The sequence below is a fragment of the Garra rufa genome, chromosome 15, assembly GCF_049309525.1.
Source record: "Garra rufa chromosome 15, GarRuf1.0, whole genome shotgun sequence".
Lineage (NCBI taxonomy): Eukaryota > Metazoa > Chordata > Actinopteri > Cypriniformes > Cyprinidae > Garra > Garra rufa.
Genome location: NC_133375.1, coordinates 3,142,935 through 3,164,620, shown reverse-complemented (window position 1 = coordinate 3,164,620; position 21,686 = coordinate 3,142,935). Strand labels below are relative to the sequence as shown.

General features: G+C 37.3%; 1 protein-coding gene across 1 annotated transcript in view; it reads right to left on the bottom strand.

The window, feature by feature from the left end:
* The window catches only part of LOC141287013 (intermembrane lipid transfer protein VPS13A-like), a 53,270-nt gene extending 31,590 nt beyond the window's left edge, over positions 1 to 21,680 (bottom strand). The window contains exons 1-14 of the mRNA XM_073819142.1: positions 21,605 to 21,680; positions 20,199 to 20,346; positions 19,971 to 20,112; positions 18,279 to 18,400; positions 17,998 to 18,167; positions 15,244 to 15,467; positions 9,584 to 9,915; positions 8,662 to 9,015; positions 5,668 to 5,769; positions 5,420 to 5,578; positions 5,073 to 5,331; positions 3,044 to 3,204; positions 675 to 778; positions 247 to 532 (exon numbers count right to left, since the gene is read on the bottom strand). Of these exons, the coding sequence (XP_073675243.1) occupies positions 247 to 532; positions 675 to 778; positions 3,044 to 3,204; positions 5,073 to 5,331; positions 5,420 to 5,578; positions 5,668 to 5,769; positions 8,662 to 9,015; positions 9,584 to 9,915; positions 15,244 to 15,467; positions 17,998 to 18,167; positions 18,279 to 18,400; positions 19,971 to 20,112; positions 20,199 to 20,346; positions 21,605 to 21,639 (2,598 nt within the window). The 5' untranslated portion in view covers positions 21,640 to 21,680. The remainder of the gene's footprint in view (positions 1 to 246; positions 533 to 674; positions 779 to 3,043; positions 3,205 to 5,072; positions 5,332 to 5,419; positions 5,579 to 5,667; positions 5,770 to 8,661; positions 9,016 to 9,583; positions 9,916 to 15,243; positions 15,468 to 17,997; positions 18,168 to 18,278; positions 18,401 to 19,970; positions 20,113 to 20,198; positions 20,347 to 21,604) is intronic.
* Positions 21,681 to 21,686: the final 6 nt, after the last annotated feature.

Below are 21,686 nucleotides of genomic sequence, written 5' to 3'. Positions count from 1 at the left end.
CACAAAAAAACATGAATGAACATCAGAATGTATTTTATTTCAACAACGGAAATACATCAATACACACAGTTTTTCAAGTTTAAGTCCACCGAAGTTAATCAACTATCCTGTCTGATTTGTTTGTTGGACAGAATGGCAGATTCTGCGTTACAATTGGTCAGATCGCCTGTCAATCAAGTGTCAATTGTGCCAGGTCAAACCACACATATCTGATTCAATGGAAAGAGGCTGTAAGGTGTCTTGTACCTTTATGTTGAAGGTGATGGGGTATGGCAGCAGGTTGCGGAGGAGAACGGTGGGCCACAGGTGCAGAATGATGGGCTTGTCAAAGTACTCCTCAGTGCTGTGTGACATTACAGCATCGGGAACAGAAACCATGTTGACCTTCAGCATCTGGGCACTGTCTCCATTGTGATGGCAGGTTTTGTCCAGACACTCTCCGGGCTTCTGAATCACCTCATTATAAGTGAAACCCTCGGAGCGGTCGTACTGCTCCTCGCCTTCAGTTACAGGCTGCAGGCTCAGTTCAGCTCTGGGAAAAATATAATGACATTTGCAGGATGAAACAATGGTTCAGGCTCAATACAAATTAAAATATACAGATTATATTAGTATTTTAGCCTTTCATGAACATTTCAGGATTCAACAGCTAGACAGAGCTGACTGTAACTGACCTGTAGGAGCCCAGTGGCACACAGAACTCATCTGTAGGCAGAGAGATGCCCAGACACTCAGATCCCTCATAAACGCGGAACGGCACTGAAAAGTGATTGATAATCTAGAAAATCAATGCAAAACAATAAGATCATCAACAACCAATATGTCAACAATAAAATAAAATATCCATTTATTAAACACTGTAGCTAACTGTGTGTTTACAGCTATTAATAAGGATATGTCACAGAATTCTCTACTAAAATCTGTGAAAATAGTCTACAAATTCTGTCCAGGCTTAAAGTGCCCCTATTATGCCATTTTAAAGGTAGTTAATACTGTTGTAATAGTCTCTTAAACAGGTTTACATGTATGCAAGTTCAAAAAACACTTTAGTTTTCTCCAAAATTAGATTTATTTTTACCCCGTTTCTAAATGATTCGTAAACGACTCGTTTGAAGCAGTTCGAAGAATCAGTCTCTCTAAACCCCTCCTTTCCGTGAGCCCTCACTGCTGTGATTGGTCAGATGGTGCAGTCCTTTTGGATTGGTCTACCGCTACAGCGCAAAACGAAACGCCCATTGACATAACTGAATGACAGCTGTGGAGACCTGTTAATGCATAGAAAAGATAGCCTCGATTTTACCCTATCATATCAATTCGAGCCGGAGTCTGACGATGAAACTGTTGAAGTGTCACATAGACAAGAAACTGTTTTGCAAGCACGACCGGAGCAGGACGTTTCTCAGTGGGTGTTATGTTAACTGTGGAAAGTGCTTGCAACTTGCTTTTTTAAGCGAACCGGGCACATCTCTACGTTTTGAACTTCAACACTGTACAATCCATAACACTGCGTTAAGCCATCGTTTATCATTATCATTACTTAAACTAATAAGGCAGACAGACAGTCAAGCTGCATCAATCACAAGACTTTTTGGACTACATTGCACTCACAGCTGAACAACAGAACTGCAGAAACGCAAGTTAGCCGGTTACCAAGACATGTGCGGGGTTGTTACACACCATAACGTACACAAAGACGTATTTTGAACGATCGCTAGAAAATACAATTATTAATCATACTTACAGGTAGAAGTTCAGAGGAGCAAGCCGGTCCAAATAAACTGGGCACTGATCCATTTTTTAAAACCAAGCGTTTGGTGAATCTCGCGTTGTAACGTTACTCCCCAAGATTAGAAAAGCAGTCATCAGTAAAATGACGCGAACACAACACAAGATTGGCATTGGACTGCTGAGGTGTTGAAAAAATTAATGTTAACCACTCATTCTTGATAGTTTCATCTTTCGGAAGGGCATATAAAACAAATTCACTCTCACAGGCTGTCACAGCGCAGGGCGTCTTCTTGACATGATGTAATCCACGTGAAAATGGTAGGCCTACTGTTTGTGGGCGGGCAAGTTGTTCGCGAAATTGAATGTGGGCGGACATTACGCAAATGTGTAGCTCGTGACGTGTGGCCGTTACAGAAAAAAGATTCGAATTGCTGACGACTCGTTTAGGCGATTGTGAGCCGACTCTTTTTTTGGTTAGACAAAAACTTTATTTATAGTGCACTGTCGGCGTCACAACTTTGCAGATAGTTTATGTTCACATACAGCTACATGACACACTACATGAAATATCATATTTGAAAAGGCATAATAGGGGCACTTTAAAGGATTATTTCACTTCCAGAAAAAAAAAAAACTCTGATAATTTACTCACCCCTACATCATCCAAGATGTTCATGTCTTTATTTCTTCAGTTGAAAAGAAATGAAGGTTTTTGATGAAAAATTTCCTGGTTTTTCTCCACATGGAGAACTTCAATGGCAAACAGTGGGTTTAAGGTCCAAACTGCAGTTTCAGTGCAGCTTCAAAGGGCTCTACATGATCGCAGCCGGGGAAGTTTTATCTCATGAAACGAACAGTCATTTTCTAAAAAAAATTAAATTGTATATACTTTTTAACCATAAATGCTCGTCTTGCATTGGCTCTGCAATGCTCATCTACAACAACGCGTTACGATCGTTGATCATTTTGCAAAATAAGAACCTTATTCCTTTGCTGGGATCATGTAGAGCCCTTTGAAGCTGCACTGAAACTGCAATTTGGACTTGTTGATACCCATTGAAGACCACTATATGGTGAAAAATCCTGGAATGTTTTTCTCAAAAACCCTAATTTCTTTTTGACTAAAGAAAGAAAGACATGAACATCTTTGGTGACATGGGGTGAGTAACCCAACAGGGAATTTGTATTCTGGAAATGAACTAATCCTTTACTGAGTAGTAATTTCTAAAGTGAAGGGTCTGAGAGGTCTACATTTCTTTGATATATAGACCGATGTGAGTGTGTCTGTGTTTGTGTAGGTTTTAAATATATCCACCTGGAAAGGAGATCGGATCTTGACATATTTGCTTCCCTCAACGGTGTAAATCTGACAGACAAAGAAGCGTGTGACACCTGAGTCACGGTGCATGACACTGTACATGTCCCGTCCTGTTTTGATTAGTGGGATCACACTTGCGGCAGTGTGGCCAACTGGAGCTAGAGAACAAGAGAAAAAAATTACTTTTTTTTTCCTTGCAATTTTGCAGAATGCAACTAAAACATAAATATCCAACTATAAAACCATTTTTACAGTGGGGAAAATAATTATTTGCTCCCCTGCTGATTCAAAAAAATATATATAAATTGATTTGCATTTTAATGAGTAAAATAAGTATTGGTTTCCTAATCAATCAGCAAAATTTCTGTCTCCTAGGTGACTTTTATACAGGTAACAAGCTGAGATTTTTGAGCTTGTTACCTGTAGAAAAGACGCCTGTCCACAGAAGCAATCAATCAGTCACATTCCAAACTCTCCACCATGACCAAGACCAAAGAGCTGTCCAAGGATGTCAGGGACAAGATTGTAGACTTACACAAAGCTGGAATGGGCTACAAGACCATCGCCAAGAAGCTTAATGAGAAGGTGACAACAGGTTGGTGCCATTATTCGCAAATGGAAGAAATACAAAATAACTCTAAATCTTCCTTCGGACTCCCTCGTGGAGTTTCAATGATCATGGGAACGGTGAGAAAACAGCCCAGAACTACACGTGAGGATCATGTTAATGATCATTTCTTTGTCAGTGGGCAAATGTACAAAATCAGCAGGGGATCAAATAATTAGGGATGCACCGATATGAAAATTTTGGCTGATATCGATATCCGTTATTAATTTTTCTGTTATGGCCGATGAGCGATATTTACCGATATCGATATGTGTTTATAAAAAATGTTTCTGAGATGATAAAAGTTTGTACATACTTAATTTCTTCCTTTATTTTCAGAATGTATTTTATTTCCAAATAACAAGGTTACAGGGCTACCATAAAACATAAGTAACCAACTTTTACCACTTATCAAGCATGCCAGTATTCATGGCAACATGTTTTCAGCTCTGTGCACTCCAGTTAAACTCAAATTTGAGAAAAAGGCTAAATCAAAATATCCAACACATAACCTTACTGTTCGTGCACATTTTTATGTAAATGTCCAAACCCTGAAACAAGGTTTCTACCAAGCAAACATAAAAAAACAAGTCAATTTTTAGACCCATCTATAAAAATGTTCAAACAAAAATGAGAACTGTGACATAACGTAATTCAAAAGAGATGGTACGATATCGGGCCGATGCCGATAGGTTAAAAAAATGACGAACATTGGCCGATATCGATATTTATGCCGATATATCGTGCATCCCTACAAATAATTATTTTCCCCACTGTAATTTGCCACTTGTTAGAGTGCAAATGGATGACTATACTGTACACACTCTTAAAAATGAAGGTTCTTCATTGACATCCATGGTTAATTGAAGAACATTTAATGGAACTTTTCCATTCCACAAAAAGTTCTTTACAGTGAAAAAAAAATCTTTAGATGTTAAATGTTCTTCACATTTAGAAAAACAATGTTTCTCTAAAGATCTATTGACTGAAAGGTTCTTTGGGAACCCAGTAATGGTTTTTCTATTGCATTGTTGCAACCTTTATTTTTAAAGGGTTAGTATACCCAAAAATTAAAATTCTATTATCAATTAATCACCTTCATGTCATTGTTCAATAAAGTCATTATTTTCGTTTTTTGTAGCTTCATAACATTACAGTTGAACCACTGATGTCACATGGACTATTTTAACAATGGGCCTCGAACATGGTAGCTCCATTGCTGACTATGCAGGGTCAGAAAGCTCTCAGATTTCATCAAAAATACCCTAATTTGTGTTCTGAAGATGGACATCTTACAGGTTTGGAACGACATGAAAGTGAGTAATTAATGACAGATTTTTCTTTTTTTTTTTATATCACAAATTGTGATATATATTCATAAGACATGTATATAGGTCATGGGTTGTTATCGAGTCTTACTGGGCTGTATGTAGTTTTTGGCACTGAGGCTAGTCATGGCTGAGAACTGGTCACTAGACTCAGCGGTGAGGGTGTAGTCCATATTCAGGCTCTCTCCATCCTGGAGCTCCACCACACGATCTTTAGACTCTTTACCGATGGGCCTAAACACCTCGCTGTGCAGCACCGACACTGGCAAACCCAAACGATTCTTCACCACAAACGGAGCCTGGTCTGTCTGAAAGCACTCAGCAGTCTGCTTAGTGGCCTCTGCAAATGCCTTCAAACCAGAAAAAAAATCACTCATTTGTAAGAGAAAGACAGGCCTTTTTTCATCTCAACACAACATAATCATCTCAGTCTCCTACCGTTCCTAGATTGCTGAGCATGTGGAGGCCGCACTTGGAGAGGGTGATGTTAAGCTGGTCTTTACTTGTGAAGCTGATGACCGTTTTATAATCAGGCACACTCACACTGCCATCCACCTCATCAGATACTCCAGAATATGATACTGGCTTCTTCTTCATCTGTAAACATAAAATTATTTATTATATGAACTCATGAAACATTTTGTCAGTAACAGATTACAAATGTCAGTTTTAAAATGAAAGGTAACCTTCATTGCTAAAGTCCATGGTCTGAAGCCATCTTTCTCCTCATCATCAAGTGGCTCCAACAGTGGTTCCCATAAACCCATCATCTCATTATAATAATTTACCTAAAGGAAACAAACAACTTGTTGTAAGACAAAAAAAAAAATTCAAAAAACATTTTAAGTCGCATTTTAGTGTTTTTTCAGCACCTCGTGCCATGAGACTCATGTTAAATGAATAAAAGTACAAGTTGCAAGGCTAGCAAAGTAGTTCTAATGGTTCTGGCAGTGTTTGACACAGTGGGACACTGTCAGTGCATTTGTACCATGTAATAAATTATGTGACTGCCAGCAGACTGCATATGAAGGGCATATCAGGCTGTCCCATCTAAAGTTTAATTACTGAACTAGATACAGCTGAGGTCAAATGTTTACAAATACCTTGCAGAATCTGCAAAATGTTACTTATTTTATCAAAATAAGAGGGATCATACAAAATGCATGCTATTTTTTTTATTTAGTACTGATCTGAATAAGATATTTTACATAAAAGACATTTACATATAGTCCACAAGAGAAATAAAAGTTGAATTTAAAAAATAACCCTGTTCTTAAAGTGCCCCTATTATGCCTTTTCAAATATGATATTTCATGTAGTGGGTCATGTAGCTGTATGTAAACATAAACTATCTGAAAAGTTGTGACGCCGACAGTGCACTATAAATAAAGTTTTTGTCTAACAAAAAAAAGAGTCGGCTCACATTCGCCTAAACGAGTCGTCAGCAATTCGAATCTTTTTTCTGTAACGGCCACACGTCACGAGCTACACATTTGCGTAATGTCCGCCCACATTCAATTTCACGAACAACTTGCCCGCCCACAAACAGCAGGCCTACCATTTTCAAGTGGATTATATCATGTCAAGAAGACGCCCTGCGCTGTGACAGCCTGTGAGAGTGAATTTGTTTTATATGCCCTTCCGAAAGATGAAACTATCAAGAATGAGTGGTTAACATTAATTTTTTCAACACCTCAGCAGTCCAATGCCAATCTTGTGTTGTGTTCGCGTCATTTTACTGATGACTGTTTTTCCAATCTTGGGGAGTAACGTTACAACGCGAGATTCACCAAACGCTTGGTTTTAAAAAATGGATCAGTGCCCAGTTTATTTGGACCGGCTTGCTCCTCTGAACTTCTACCTGTAAGTATGATTAATAATTAATGATTGTATTTTCTAGCGATCGTTCAAAATATGTCTTTGTGTACGTTATGGTGTGTAACAACCCCGCACATGTCTTGGTAAGCGGCTAACTTGCGTTTCTGTAGTTCTGTTGTTCAGCTGTGAGTGCAATGTAGTCTAAAAATTGTGATTGATGCAGCTTGACTGTCTGTCTGCCTTATTAGTTTAAGTAATGATAATGATAAACGATGGCTTAACGCAGTGTTATGGGTTGTACGTTACAGTGTTGAAGTTCACAACGTAGAGGTGTGCCCGGTTCGCTTACAAAAGCAAATTGCAAGCACTTTCCACAGTTATAATATGACACCCACTGAGAAACGTCCTGCTCCAGTCGTGCTTGCAAAACAGTTTCTTGTCGATGTGCCACTTCAACCGTTTCATCGTCAGACTCCGGCTCGAATTGATAGGGTAAAATCGAGGCTATCTTTTCTATGCATTAACAAGTCTCCACAGCTGTCATTCAGTTATGCCAATGGGCGTTTCGTTTTGCGCTGAAGCGGTAGACCAATCCAAAAGGACTGCACCATCTGACCAATCACAGCAGTGAGGGCTCACTGAAAGGAGGGGTTTAGAGAGACTGATTCTTCGAACTGCTTCACACGAGTCGTTTACGAATCATTTAGAAACGGGGTAAAATTAAATCTAATTTTTGAGAAAACTAAAGTGTTTTTTGAACTTGCATACATGTAAACCTGTTTTAAGAGACTATTACAACAATATTAACTACCTTAAACATGGCATAATAGGGGCACTTTAATACTTAATGTTGTTACCTGAATAATCTACAGCTGTGTTTTTTTTTAGTTGGTCATGAGTCTCTTGTTTGTCCTAAACAGTTAAACTGCCTGCTGTTCTTCAGGAAAAACCTTCAGGTGCCTCAAACTTTTGGGTTTTTCAGCATTTTTGTGTTTTTGAACCCTTTCCAACAATGACTGTACAATTTTTAGATCCATGTTTTCAAATTAATGACAACTGAGGGACACTTACAACTATTACAAAAGATTCAAACGCTCACTGATGCTCCAGAAAAAAGAAAAAAAAAAAAAAAAAAAGAAAAAAAAAGATGCAGTAAGAGCCGGGGGTGAAAACTTTTGAATAGAATGATGTTTACACTTTTCTTATTTTGCCTAAATATCTTTTTTTTTTCATGTTGTACTGCCCTTCAGAAGCTACAGAAGATGCATGTTTCCCAGAAGACAAAATAAGATAAATTTACCCTGATCCTTAAATGCAAAAAGTTTTCACCCCTCAGCTCTTAATGCATCATTTTTTTTTCCTTCTGGAGCATCACTGAGCGTTTGAACCTTTTGTAATAGTTGCAGTCCCTCAGTTGTCCTCAGTGTGAAAATATGTATGTCAAAATAATATAGTCATTGTTGGAAAGGGTTCAAATAAACAAAAATGCTGAAAAACCAGAATTTGTGGGACCTGAAGCATTTTTCTGAAGAACAGCAGGCAGTTTAACTGTTCAGGACAAACAAAGAACTCATAAACAACTATCACTAAACAACAAAAAAATATATGCTGTAGATCATTCAGGTAACAACACAGCATTAGGAATCAAGTGTATGTCAATTTTTGAACAGGGTAATTTTTATGCATTCAAATATGATATTACTATGTCTTTTATGTGAAATATCTTATTCAGGTCAGTACTAAATAAAAAAAATAACATGCATTTTGTATGATCCCTCTTATTTGGGTAAAATAATTAACATTTTGCACATTCTGCAAGGTGTATGCAAACTTTTTGACTTTTTATGACAATATCCTCTGACCTCCAGGTCCAGGTGACAGTGCAGGTTAATGAGAGTACTCCAGTTTTTCACGTCCCCCTGGAACGAGGCTTTGGCCAGCAGCATGGGCACTGTGCGATGGCCCACCCCGGCCTCCAACGTCAGGCAGATGGAGTGGATGTTCATTTTGAGAGACTCTCCCTGAGGAACGAGGGAAATGACAGACTGGGTGACTTTCTCTTCTTCCTCCTCCAGGAACCAGAGCTTCAGGTCTCGCAGGTTTCGACGTTCCCACAGATCCTGTGGCACAGGACTCTCCAGCTCCTCAGGGGTCTCAGCTGCAGGGCTCAGCGCTGACTGAATGGTGATGACGGTGTTTATGATGATGGGAGACACCTTAGAGAACAGGAAGAGAGTGGACAGGGCAGGAAATAGGTCAATTTATGTACTTTTGCGGCTTTTTGCCTTAAAGTCTTTTTATAATGTGTTTCAAGGTACAAAAAACCTATTAAAAGTTTTCTTTTTTATTTTACACCCTCTTACCCTCAGAATTAAAAATTGTTTTGCTAGTATACCTTTAAAGGGATAGCTCTTTTAAAAATGAAATCATTAATTACTCATCCCCATGTAATCCCAAGACCTTTGTTCATCTTCAGAACACAAATTAAGATATTTTTATGAAACCTTAAGGTTAAAACACTGATATCACATGGACTATTTTAACAATGTCCTTACTACCTTTCTGGACCTTGAATGTGTCAGTTGCATTGCTCTCTATGCAGGGTCAGAAAGCGGATTTCATCCAAAATATCCTAATTTGTGTTCGGAAGATGATCGAAGGTCTTGCGTGTTTTGAACAACATGAGGGTGAGTAATAAAGACTGAATTTGAAGTTTTGGGTGAACTACCCCTTTAAGACACTAATAATTTCAAAATAATGAAATAATCACACGTTCAGCCTCACCTTGAGCGTGAGGGAGCTGATGGACAGCTCGAGGGACTGAGGCTGGGAAGGCGACTGGTTGCTCTGGAAGAACACCTGACAAGGTTGGAGCACCGTTGTCACATTGTGCTCCCGCTTCTCTCGCAGAAACGGACAAGCCACCACCTTCAGGTCTGAAACGGCGGCCGTCATGGACTGGCCACTGGGCTCGCTCTTCATCACCAGCTCACACTGCGTCGTCATAACGAGAGCTGGAGCTTCAGCGCGTGTGAGGTCGGCCACAAAAACAATCTCTGGATTCTTTACCACAATGTTCATCTCACTTTTGGCAACCACTGGCACAGCAGGAACCGCTAGCAAAGGAAAGGCACAGAATCACCACTGATTCCCTGACAGATTTTTTTTTGGCATTTCACGTCTTCACTTTTATAAGGTATAGGGGCATAATTATTCATCGTTTGAATTAGGGGTTCAATCGCGCATCACTGAAACCCTATTGTAATTGTTAGAATGGCCAAGGATCAGCAATCTCCACGTAAAACGGATCCTGCAGACCAAACCGTAAGTCGTAGAGACTTGAAACTTAGAGGGATGGTAGTCACACCACATACAATGTCACAAAGGCTCGCCCCAATTGGCCTGACGGAGGCGCTACAGCGATCAAAAGTATGAAATCGCTTATAACTCAAGTGTTTTATGTCGAAGAATCCTTGGCTCACGCTGGACAAAACACATGCCTCAGATTCGATTATAAGCCTGGTGAATTTTTGGGGGTATTTTGGATTTTTTGAAAAACCTATTTTTGTGAACTAGTCCAAGTTTTTTGCCTGATCGGAACCAAACCGGTGCAGAAAGATTCTCTGGAGAGTGAATATCAATAATTATCAAAAAAAGTTGAACTTTCAACTCACTGTCGCAAAGGGATGCCAAAATGTTCGAAAGGGGCAGGAAAATGCCTGTAACTCCTGAATGGAATAAGATATCTTTGCCAGAACACTTATGTAAGAGCTAAATAAAAAAAAATGAAGAGCTTGCCCACTAGGTGGCGTCATAAGAGGGAAAAACTATAAAAATGGGTGTAACTACGCAACCATTTGTTCTATCGCCATGAAAATTGGTATGCACGGCCGTGGTCCAAAGTGCCACAAGTGTCTGTAAGGACATTTGGATGTCATCGGCCGATTAAGTTTGAGCAGCTATTAGACAAGGCTGATCGGAACGAAACTTGGAGGGCCTGTTTGACTCAAGGCTCTAAAGGTCTAAGAGAAATTTGAAAGAAATCGTCCACTGGGGGTGATACCCCTTTTTACAAAGGCGTAAACGATTGTACATTGTGCTGTTTTTCGCACATATACACTATATTCCTATCATATGACAGAACTCCTCATTCTGGACAACTTTGCCTATAGAACCATTGCTGTCAATCAAATCATTTGTTAAATGATTGAGATGTATAAAAAACTACGGTAACACTTTAGAATAGGTAACACTTATTCACTATTAACTTTGACTTATTAGCATGCATATTACTAGAATATTGGCCATTTATTAATACTAATTAAGCACATATTAATGGCTTATTCTACATCCCTAATCCTACCCAATACCTAAACTTAACAACTACCTTACTAACTATTAATAAGCAGCAAATTAGGAATTTATTGAGGGAAAAGTCGTAGTTAATAGTGAATAAGTGTTACCTATTCTAAAGTGTTACCAAAACTACTTTTGTGAACTATTCCTAGGTTTTTTGCCCGATTGGAACCAATCCAGTGCATAAAGATTTCAGTGCATGAAGAGTGAATATCAATAATTATCAAAAAAAAAAAAAGTTTCAACTCACTGTCGCAAAGGGACACCAAAATGTTTGAAAGGGGCAGGGACGCTTTTAGTAAAATGCCTGTAACTCCTAAATGGAATAAGATATCTTCACCAAACTCAGAACACCTAGGTAAGAGCTCAATCTGGGGTGACAGGAAAAAAGCATAGAGCTTGGCCACTTAGTGGTGTTATAAGAGGGAAAAACCATAAAAATGTCTATAACTTCGCAACTATTTGTCCTGTCAACATGAAAATTGGTATGCACAGTTGTGGTCCAAAATGCCACAAGTGTCTGTAAGGATATTTGCGTATCTCAAAAAAACATGGACGCCATTGGCGATGAATTTTGAGCGGCTATTAAACAAGATTAACAGAGGCTGAGCGGGACGAATCTCTGTGGGCCTGCTTGACTCACGGCTCCAAATGTCTGAGAGAAATTTTCAAGAAATCGTCCACTGGGGGTGATATCGCATGATTGTTCATTGCAGTTTTTCCGACATACACAATATATTCGTATCATATGACAAACCTCCTCATTCCAGACAACTTTGCCACTAGAACCACCGCTGTCAATCAAATTGTTTGTTAAATGACAGTGTTGTTTTCGTCAATGATGACGATGACGAAATCATTTCGTTGACGCCACTTTTTTTCATGACGATAACGAGACGATGACGAGATAAAAATGGCTCGTTGATGACTAAAACATGAGACGTGTGTGAGTTTTCGTTGACGAGACGAGAATAGACGAAAATGTTAGTGGGTGGTCCGTCAGACGTTTAAAATGCATGACATTTCCGTTTATTGTGCATGCCAATTAAAACTTAAAAAGTATCTGACGCTATGGCAAGCCGTTTTAGCATTAAATACTCTTTGCTATACTAGTATGGCAAGCCGTTTTAGCATTCCATCCTTGTTTGTCTTTTATGTTCTAAAACATTCCTTCATTATTGTAATTATTGGTGAAAATAGTCGATCCGGAAGCTCACATTGTGTTGAACTATAGATCTGCTATTTTCACAACTTATAAGTGACACTACCCAACAGCAAAATACTTACTGACCTACATTAATTTGTTAAAGACTACTTTTTTCCCTTTTTTTGACTAAAATTAGACTAAAACCTTTTTGACTTTTCGTCGACTAAAACAAGACTAAAACCTTTTTGACTTTTCGTCGACTAAAATTGGACTAAAACTATCACATATAGAAGTGACTAAAATTTGACTAAAACTAAGAAGCATTTTAGTCCAAAAGACTAATACTAAGACTAAATCTAAGATGGTTGTCAAAAACAACACTGTTAAATGATTGAGAAGATGTAAAAAAACCTACTTTTGCAAACATGGCAGTACAATTCTCTGGACTCTCTAGGTCCGGAAGATGCGTCCATCCGGACAGTGAAAGCTTTGACATAATTAAATAACAAAAAAAATGGCAAACGCTAATTTCTAATAAATACATTTATATCAAGCACACCAGGGTTAGCGTTTGGGTGCAATCTTCCGTGCAGTGATGAGAACAGAGATCGGCGCATTGCGTACAGACAGATGTAGCTTTCAGTGAGTGAAAAACATTGATGGAAAATGCATTATCTTGGGGTTACATCGCAAAATATTGTAAATATATTAGTGGTGGGCCGTTATCGGCGTTAACGTGCTGCGTTAACGTGAGACTCTTATCGCGCGATAAAAAAAATATCGCCGTTAATCTATTCTCAAAGTTGGGTTGGGAGCTGGGTCTAAACTACGCAAGATATGATGACTTCCACCTTGATATTTTAGCGCGGATGACGTATACCTAGTCGAATTGCACTGTAGGAGGCGAGAACGAGACTTCAACTTCTGTGAAATTACCACATCAAATGAGACGTGCAAATATGGATGCAGTTATGAAGCCGCTTCAGGGCAGGTGCGTTGCTAGACCCTTTTTACTGGGGCACGTGCCCCAGTGAAAATCTGCTGTGCCCCAGTAAAATCTCAAGTTTGAGTTATAATTTACTTTGATAATCCCGAAATAAAGACATTAAACTATATGCAACAACTGAATTGACGCTTCTAAAAGCAACGCAGTTTATTGGAAGACTATGCACGCAGATAGGCTATCCATACCCGCGCGCCTGTGTATTTTACGGGAACGCGCACGTCGTACAGCCTTTTGCGCAGAAGTACTTGGTTAAACAAGTTTGTATAGTTAATTGTGTTGTAAATGCAATTGTCAAGCAGTTTGTAATGCATTTTGGAAACAGGAGATGAGCGCCTGGTCTAATGCGCCACCTGGCTTGAGAAACCCGTTCTCAAAGACTTACTTTTAGTCATTATTTGGGTAGCACACATATTCTGAATGCCTTCAGCAGAATTCAAATTAGCCATTTTAATCTAGATTAATTTCAAGATTTAATCTAGATTAAAAAAATTAATCTATGCCCACCACTAAAATATATATTTTTATACTGTATTTTTATAAATATTTATGTTTAAAACCATGAAGGTGAGCCAATGGATATCACACAAGCAACGTGAAAACTGCGCAATATGTTAAAGTGAAAGTAAAAACAGGGCTTTCAGCATCTGACGTTTCTCTCAGAGACAATGATAGACAAATATACTTAATATGCTGATATTAATTTAATTCCCTAATATTTCTCTTGTGCGCCAAACACAGTGGGGAAAAAATAAAAAGAAACGTATTTTGTGTAGGCTAAGCGTTGTTTTTGAAAGTCGGTGTTTAAAATAAAGCTCTTAATTTTCATTGATGACTGCAGTGTTATTAGGGGTTAAGAAAGTCTTAATTATGATTTCAGGTGGTCTTAAATTTGGGGACTAAAAGACAAGAATTGCGATGAAACTTTATAAGGCTATCCATTGAATAAATATGAGCGCTGCACGTTTCAAAGTCAGCTGCGGCGCTGCAGAAAGTACCATTCTGATAGCGCCTCCTGCTGGAAGAGAATGATCTGACATTTTCAATCAGCTCGTACGTCTGCTGTTGTCAAAAAGACCAATGTAAAAAAATCAGTCCATGGTTTTAAGCAGCAAACACGTAGAGTTGTAAATGTGAACTGATTGATCGACAAGATAGTGTGTTATACAAATTTAAACAATTAAGGCAGTAAAATATATGTATATGTTAATTAATATAATACCTGATTGACAATAATTGTTTAAATTAATATTTTTGTTTTGTGAAACCTGCATCTGAATTGTAAACCATGCTTTTTACAGTCATTTTATTTATTTATTTATTTTTTTTTTGTTCAGGTCTTTAAAAGGGTATTTAAATGTCTAGAATTTAAGATAAAATATGCTGCAGATACCCTGGTCTTGCAAAAAACATAAATAGTTTTTTATATATAATTGTCCGGACCTCGGCTCATGTGGAGGGTTTATTACTGGACCTCGAGCCGTTTTAGTTGAAGACCCCCGCTCTAGGTCAATAATTATCAAAAAAATGATGAAATCTTCCCATTTGGGACAGGGTCATTTAGAAAAGGTGCCTGTCAAAATGTACCCAAATCCTATAAAACATAAAGGAAAACTCAAAACGTCATGAAACCTGGTGAGAACATCCGACAGGTGATTCTAAACAAGCACGCTGTAACTGTCATAAATGTTAAAAACATCATATTTCTATGGCAAATGAGCTGCATTTGCAAAAAGTTTTTTTTTTCTCTTTTCATTCTTAAAGCGACTGAACCCTGGTAATCGCTGTTAGCCGCTATATTTTTGAATTATAATCGCCGGATCCAAAAACAAGCAAATAAGCAGAAATACCTAGTTGAAATAAAAGTTTATAAGTCTATAAGACTTTCATCTTCATCAAGATCTTCATCACGGTGGTACTGAAGTACAAATCACCAACCTGGGTCTTTAGATGAACTGGCAGGTTTGTTGTTTTTAGGGGGACCAGAGAAGCCATCTGCCATTGCTTTAAGAAAGATATCAGCTACCGTGAGCAGGAACTCCATACTGGCACACAGATAGAGGTCCTGAACCAGGGTGTCCAGCACGGTGCCGTCCCGGCCTTGTCGGTAACTCACGTCTACCATCACATTGCCTTCCCTGCCCTGACGCATCGCCATCATCCTACAGAGAAGAAAACACATTTAGTGAAATATAGTGACTGATGGACAAACATTTTTTACCATAAAGTCGCAACTAACAATTTTTATTAATTAATTGGTTGGATGTTTGTTTGATTATTAGATATGCAATCGTGTATAATCGTGTACAAATACAAATATTAAAATATTAGTGATTTCAGCCAATGAGGTTCTTTATGCACAGAGCAAATAAACAACTAATCAATAACAAAATGATTAAATTATTATTGATTTGTTGATGCAACCATGTACTGTAACAGAAAATACGCAATGATTCTAATGTCAACTGTATGTAGTAGGAAGAACATTATATTTGTACTAGGGTTGGGCATCTAAGGTATAATGCCGATCCGATACGTATCTCGATACAAAGTATCCGATCCGATATATAAACGATACATTTGTGACATATTGCGATGCAATACGATACGATTCACACCCATATCACGATACGATGCGATAATTCAGCACTAACTAATTAGATCAAGTTTATGTGATGATGTGAAAGAGGATGCGGTGCCATTGAATGAGTTTGATTATTTATTAACCAAGTAAAACCAAGACTTTTTGATTATGTATGTATGTATATATATATATATATATATATATATATATATATATATATATATATATATGTGTGTGTGTGTGTGTGTGTGTGTGTGTGTGTGTGTGTGTGTGTGTGTGTGTGAATATATATATTAGACAGATTTAAAGCTCCTGAATTCTTTAATTCAGAAATTCTAAACAGAGTACTTTTTCTAAAGTAAGTGAACCTGCCAAACAGAACAACAGGGAGATGCCAAAATACCACTCACTAAACCTGTCCATTTGAACTGGACTGACCGAATATCTGCTGTTTGTATCCATTATAAAATGAACATACAAATTAAAAATACAGCAAATACATACTCTATCTGTTGATGCTAGTGCTCATATGTGCATAAACACAACTGGCCCTTACAAGATCCACCTCTATGGGTGAGCATCCATTATAAAACACTCACAAGACATTCATTTTGACAACTATGCAAATATTTCACACAAAAATACTATGGATCAGAGCTCCGAAAGCATGACTAGTTCATGAATCAATAGCGGACTTATGCGTGCCTAGACTGTCATTGTTACTATTACTCTGATCGTTTTTACCTTTACATTAGTGCGAGGGTTTGTTTCATGCCGTCAAGAGATGAAGTAGAGACCCGTTTTTCCGCGGGGTAGGTTACATTTTATGCTGGCTTTTGCTGGTGGGAGTGGGACAAAATAACGTACATTTCTGCAGGAGCGGGTAGGAGCGGGACTAAAATATCCGTCCCTTCCCTTGCAGGTCTCTGATGATGTTTGCGTGCCGCGGTTGAAAGTTTTGAGCCGCCGTTCAGTCTGTATTTAACAGTGCGATGAGGCTTGCTGCGCTGAGTCCAAAGCAATCAATCACAGAACACGAAAGAGGCCGTGCTTTGACCATTTTAGGATAAAATTTAAATTAATTTTAAGCCATCTCGCGGGCCACCGGTTGAGAATCCCTGCTCTACGTGACTTTCTGGACACGCCCCGGTCTCTGTAGTGTTGTGATAGGCTACGTCATTCACGCAGCAGTGAAGGGAGACGTGCTTGAGAAACAGTTCAGAGGGGAGAAAACAATCTAACAATATTTTCCACTTTCTAAATAATAAAAGTATTGTATGTCTACTAATAATTATAAAGAAATAAATCGGGATTTACCGATGCAGATATGTTAGAAACGATGTATCGCGATACAAATGCCTATTTGTATCCGATGCGCACTTTTTAAACCGATGCATCGCATCGTTAACTTTTTAAACCGATGCACCGAGTGAATCGGGGAATCTTCCCATCCCTAATTTGTACACACACACTACCAGTCAAAAGTTTTTGAACAGTAAGATTTTTAATGTTTTTAAAAGAATTCTCTTCTGCTCACCAAGCCGGCATTTATTTGCAGCAAAAACAGTAAATATTTTTTCTATTTAAAATAGATTTCTATTTGAATATATGCAAAAACGTAATTTATTCCTGTCATTTCAAAGCCTAATTTTTAGATTATTACTCCAGTCACATGATCCTTCAGAAATCTTTCTAATACTCTGATTTGCTGCTTTAAAAAAAAAAATTAAATGGCATAGCGTATAATGTTACAAAAACTTTTTAATTTAAGATAAATGCTGATCTTTGGACCTTTATTTTCATCAAAGAATCCTAAAAAAAATGTACTCGACTGTTTTAAATATTGATAATAATAATAAATGTTTCTTCAACAGCAAATCAGCATATTAGAATCATTTCTGAGGGATTATGTGACACTGAAGACTGGAGTAACGATGCTGAATAGCTTTGATGACAGAAATAAATTACATTTTAAAATAGAAAACAGTTAATTTAAATAGCAACAATATTTAAAAAAAAATACTGTTTTTGCTGTACTTTGAATCAAATAAATGCAGACTTGATGAGCAGAAGAGACTTCAGTGTGTCAAGATCTGTGTGCGATCTACCTGGATGTGATCATTTTTACTCTCTGTCTCTTGTCATCCAGCAGACAGTTTGTGAGTTTGACGGAGGCTTTCATGGAGCTGTCAGAGAACATGTGCACAGCGGTGGAGATGGTGCCCAATGTGAACTCCGCCAACTTCAAACTCTCATCACGGGAGTCTGACAACTGGATCTGTATGCAAACACATAAATCAAAAATGAACCAGAACACAAAATATCTAAACCTGATTTCACACGTCATCATTACACTCTTATCTACTGTGAATTGACTGTAATTTGTCACCTCGCTGTTGGGGCTGTACAGGACCAGTGTCATGGAGTCAAACTTGAAGTCCAGTTTTAGTGTGTTCTTTAGTTTGCCTGTTTTCTGGCCCTCCACCACTGCTGCGGTCACAACTGTGTTCCCTACAACGCAATACAAAAAAACAAAAAACTTGTTCATTTTTTTGAAACCAAGTCAACTTGAAGACATCTGAATCCTGAATTTGGAAATGTGTGTATATTAATAAATGCATGAGTAATTCTGTGCTAATTGTTACAATACAGAACAACCCCCCCACCCCCCAGGAAATTAAACTTTTTGCAACTTCTGACTAACATTATAATATTTTCACAATTATTATATATATATTTTAGAGAGTGATGATTTTTTTGTAAATGTATAAAATAGCATTTTTTAATACCACAGGCATTGAATCTTTGGATAAAATGTAAAATGATTACATAAAAATGTAAAATGTTACATTACACAGTATATAAATATTATATATTAGGGGTGTAACGGTTCACTAAATTCATGGTTTGGTTCGATACGACACAGTGGTGTCACAGTTTGGTATGTTTTAGATTTTTATTTATTTATTAAAACCAACATCATAAAGTAGTAACATCAAAAAATATATTTTTCACTGTGGAAAGCCTTTTGACTATTGCCGTTTATCTAAGATGATTTTAGAAAAAAACATTCCTTTCTTATTTATTTGGTTCCACTGTGTTTGCTGATTTCCAGTGCTTTCTATTTAAACTTTGTGTAAGTTATTTGTTATTGTATATTAGACCAATAGCATGGTGTATTTGTGTTTGTTTTGTTAATAGCCTAAATTAAGCATTCTGTTTAATATAATTGAGTTTTTCGTACTGTTTGGTTGTTGTCAATTCAATCAGTTGATGCCGAAATGCCGCTAAATCTGAGTAAAAGTGAAAGTAAAATGCAGGCATTCACAAGCTTTTTAAAATCGAATAAAAATGAGGAAAAGAAAGAAAACTCTAATGAAGTACCTCACAGTCACAACAACCGCACCAATGTATAATATTTTTCACATACTTTGAGCTCTTTTATTTTCCAAATGTAATAGGATTAGTCCAATGGATCATTCGGTCTGTAATGCGTACTGAACCGAAAGCCTTGTACAGAACGGTTCAATATGAAAATGTTTATACTTACACCCCTAACTATATATCCATACTGTATATACATATAACTCATGATAATGAGTAAACAATGATATATATACAGTATTTTGTTTCTTTGTTATTTTGAAAAATAGCAAAAAATGCTGTGAAATTTCAATGAATAAGGCTTAATGTACATCCAAAGTAAAGCTGTGTCTATTAACTTAACATATTTAAAAAATATATTGGTAAATCTTTTAAGATGCAATCAAACACATTTACATTGTAAACAACAAAAATGTTGTTTTTATAAAATATGGAATTGCTATTGACATTATTTACAACATTTTTTGTAGAAGGACCCTTTGAAGCTGCATTGACACTGCAGTTTGGATGTTCAATCCATTGATCCCCATTGAAGCCCACTATATGGAGAAAAATCCTGGAATGTTTTCTTCAAAAACCTTTCCTTTTTTTTTGAAAATGTGAAAAGACACAGCAAGTACACAGAAAGCATGCTTAATGTAACCTATGCATTAGTAATCATTCAGCTTCACAACCTTTATTTGTGTGCGTTTTATACCTCCACAACTCTGCGAATCCTTAGTAGAAACTGTATCTCCTTTATCAGTGCTAGTTGGAGCTGGAGGAGCTTCAGAGGTCTCAGACAGATTCTCACTCAGAGTCTTCAGCACTATAGTTAGGTCCTCCTGACTCAAGATTATCTACAGTAAACGCACATTAATATTAGTTGCAATATCCACTATATCTATAACCAGACATAGGAACAAACACAAACATATGCACTTACGCTCATGGGCTTGAGGTGTGCATTGATCTGGATGTCAGGTATGCTGTGATACCAGGAGGCAGACAGATTGCGTTTGATTGACAGGTCCATGTTGACTGGTTTGAGTAACTGAATTTCCCCCTTAAATTGACTATCAATGAATGTGGCCCTGAGAAAATTAAAAACAAATATTATATATTACATATTATATAAACATATGTGACCCTGGACCACAAAACCAGTCATAAGGTTAAATTTTACAAAACTGAGATGTATAGATCTGTATAAATAAGCTTTCTATTGGTATGTGGTTTGTTAGGATAGGACAATATTTGGTCGAGATACATCTATTTGAAAATCTGGAATCTGAGGGTGGAAAAAAATCTAAATACTGAGAAAATCACCTTTAAAGTTGTCCAAATTAAGTTCTTAACAATGCATATTACTAATCAAAAATTACATTTTGATATATTTACAGTAGGAATTTTACAAAATATCTTCATGGAACATGATCTTTACTTAAAATAAAAGAAAAATCAATAATTTTGACCCATACTATGTATTTTTGGCTATTGCTACAAACATACCCCAGCGACTTAAGACTGGTTTTGTGGTCCAGGGTCACATATATTGCGTGCAGCTCTTAAAGCGACAGAACTAAACATGCTGCCGATTAAAGGGACAGTTCACCAAAAATTACTCGCTTGTTATCCCAAACCTCTATTTTACCTACCTCTATTCTACCTCTATCTACTTTTTTTTCTTGTAACAAACACAAAAGAATACATTTTGAAGAAAGTGGATAAATGTAGCTGGTCCCCACTGACTTTGATAGTGGGGAAAAAAACACTGGGGAGCCAGCAACTGACTGGTTATCCACTTTCTTCAAAATAAGTTTTATGTTCAACATGTTTTATGATTAAAAAAAATGTTAAAGTGAGTAAATCATAATAGAATTGTCATTTTTGGGCGATGGTATGTTAACACAAAGAAAAATCACTGCTCTTGACTGAAGAACTTCATTCCAGCTAAAGTCAATTTAATTTCTTAAATACTCTTGCTAAATACACCTTCTGTACCTGAAAATTAAAGTTTGTTTTATTTTTATATATATATATATATGTGTGTGTGTGTGTGTGTGTGTGTGTGTGTGTGTGTGTGTGTGTGTGTGTGTGTGTATTTGAAACATGTAGCCTAACTTTGTTCTTTTTAATGACAAAGATTAAAAATGTATTTTTATCTTCACTCAATTTGGTCTAAACATTTGCCATTCTTTTTTATTTTATTTTTGTTACCATCTTAGGCTTTGGTTTTACCATAGGGAAATTAGTTTGGCTGTACTGCTCAGGCAACTTGCAAAATCGTAAAACCAACGTGACAAAAATCGTGATATGATATTTTTGCTATATCGCCCACCCCTAACTAACCTGTACATTTTAAGATCACTCAGTCCCACAGCCATGATGTCCAAGACAGGGGGGATCTTGCTGTGTGTTGGAGAAGAGACAA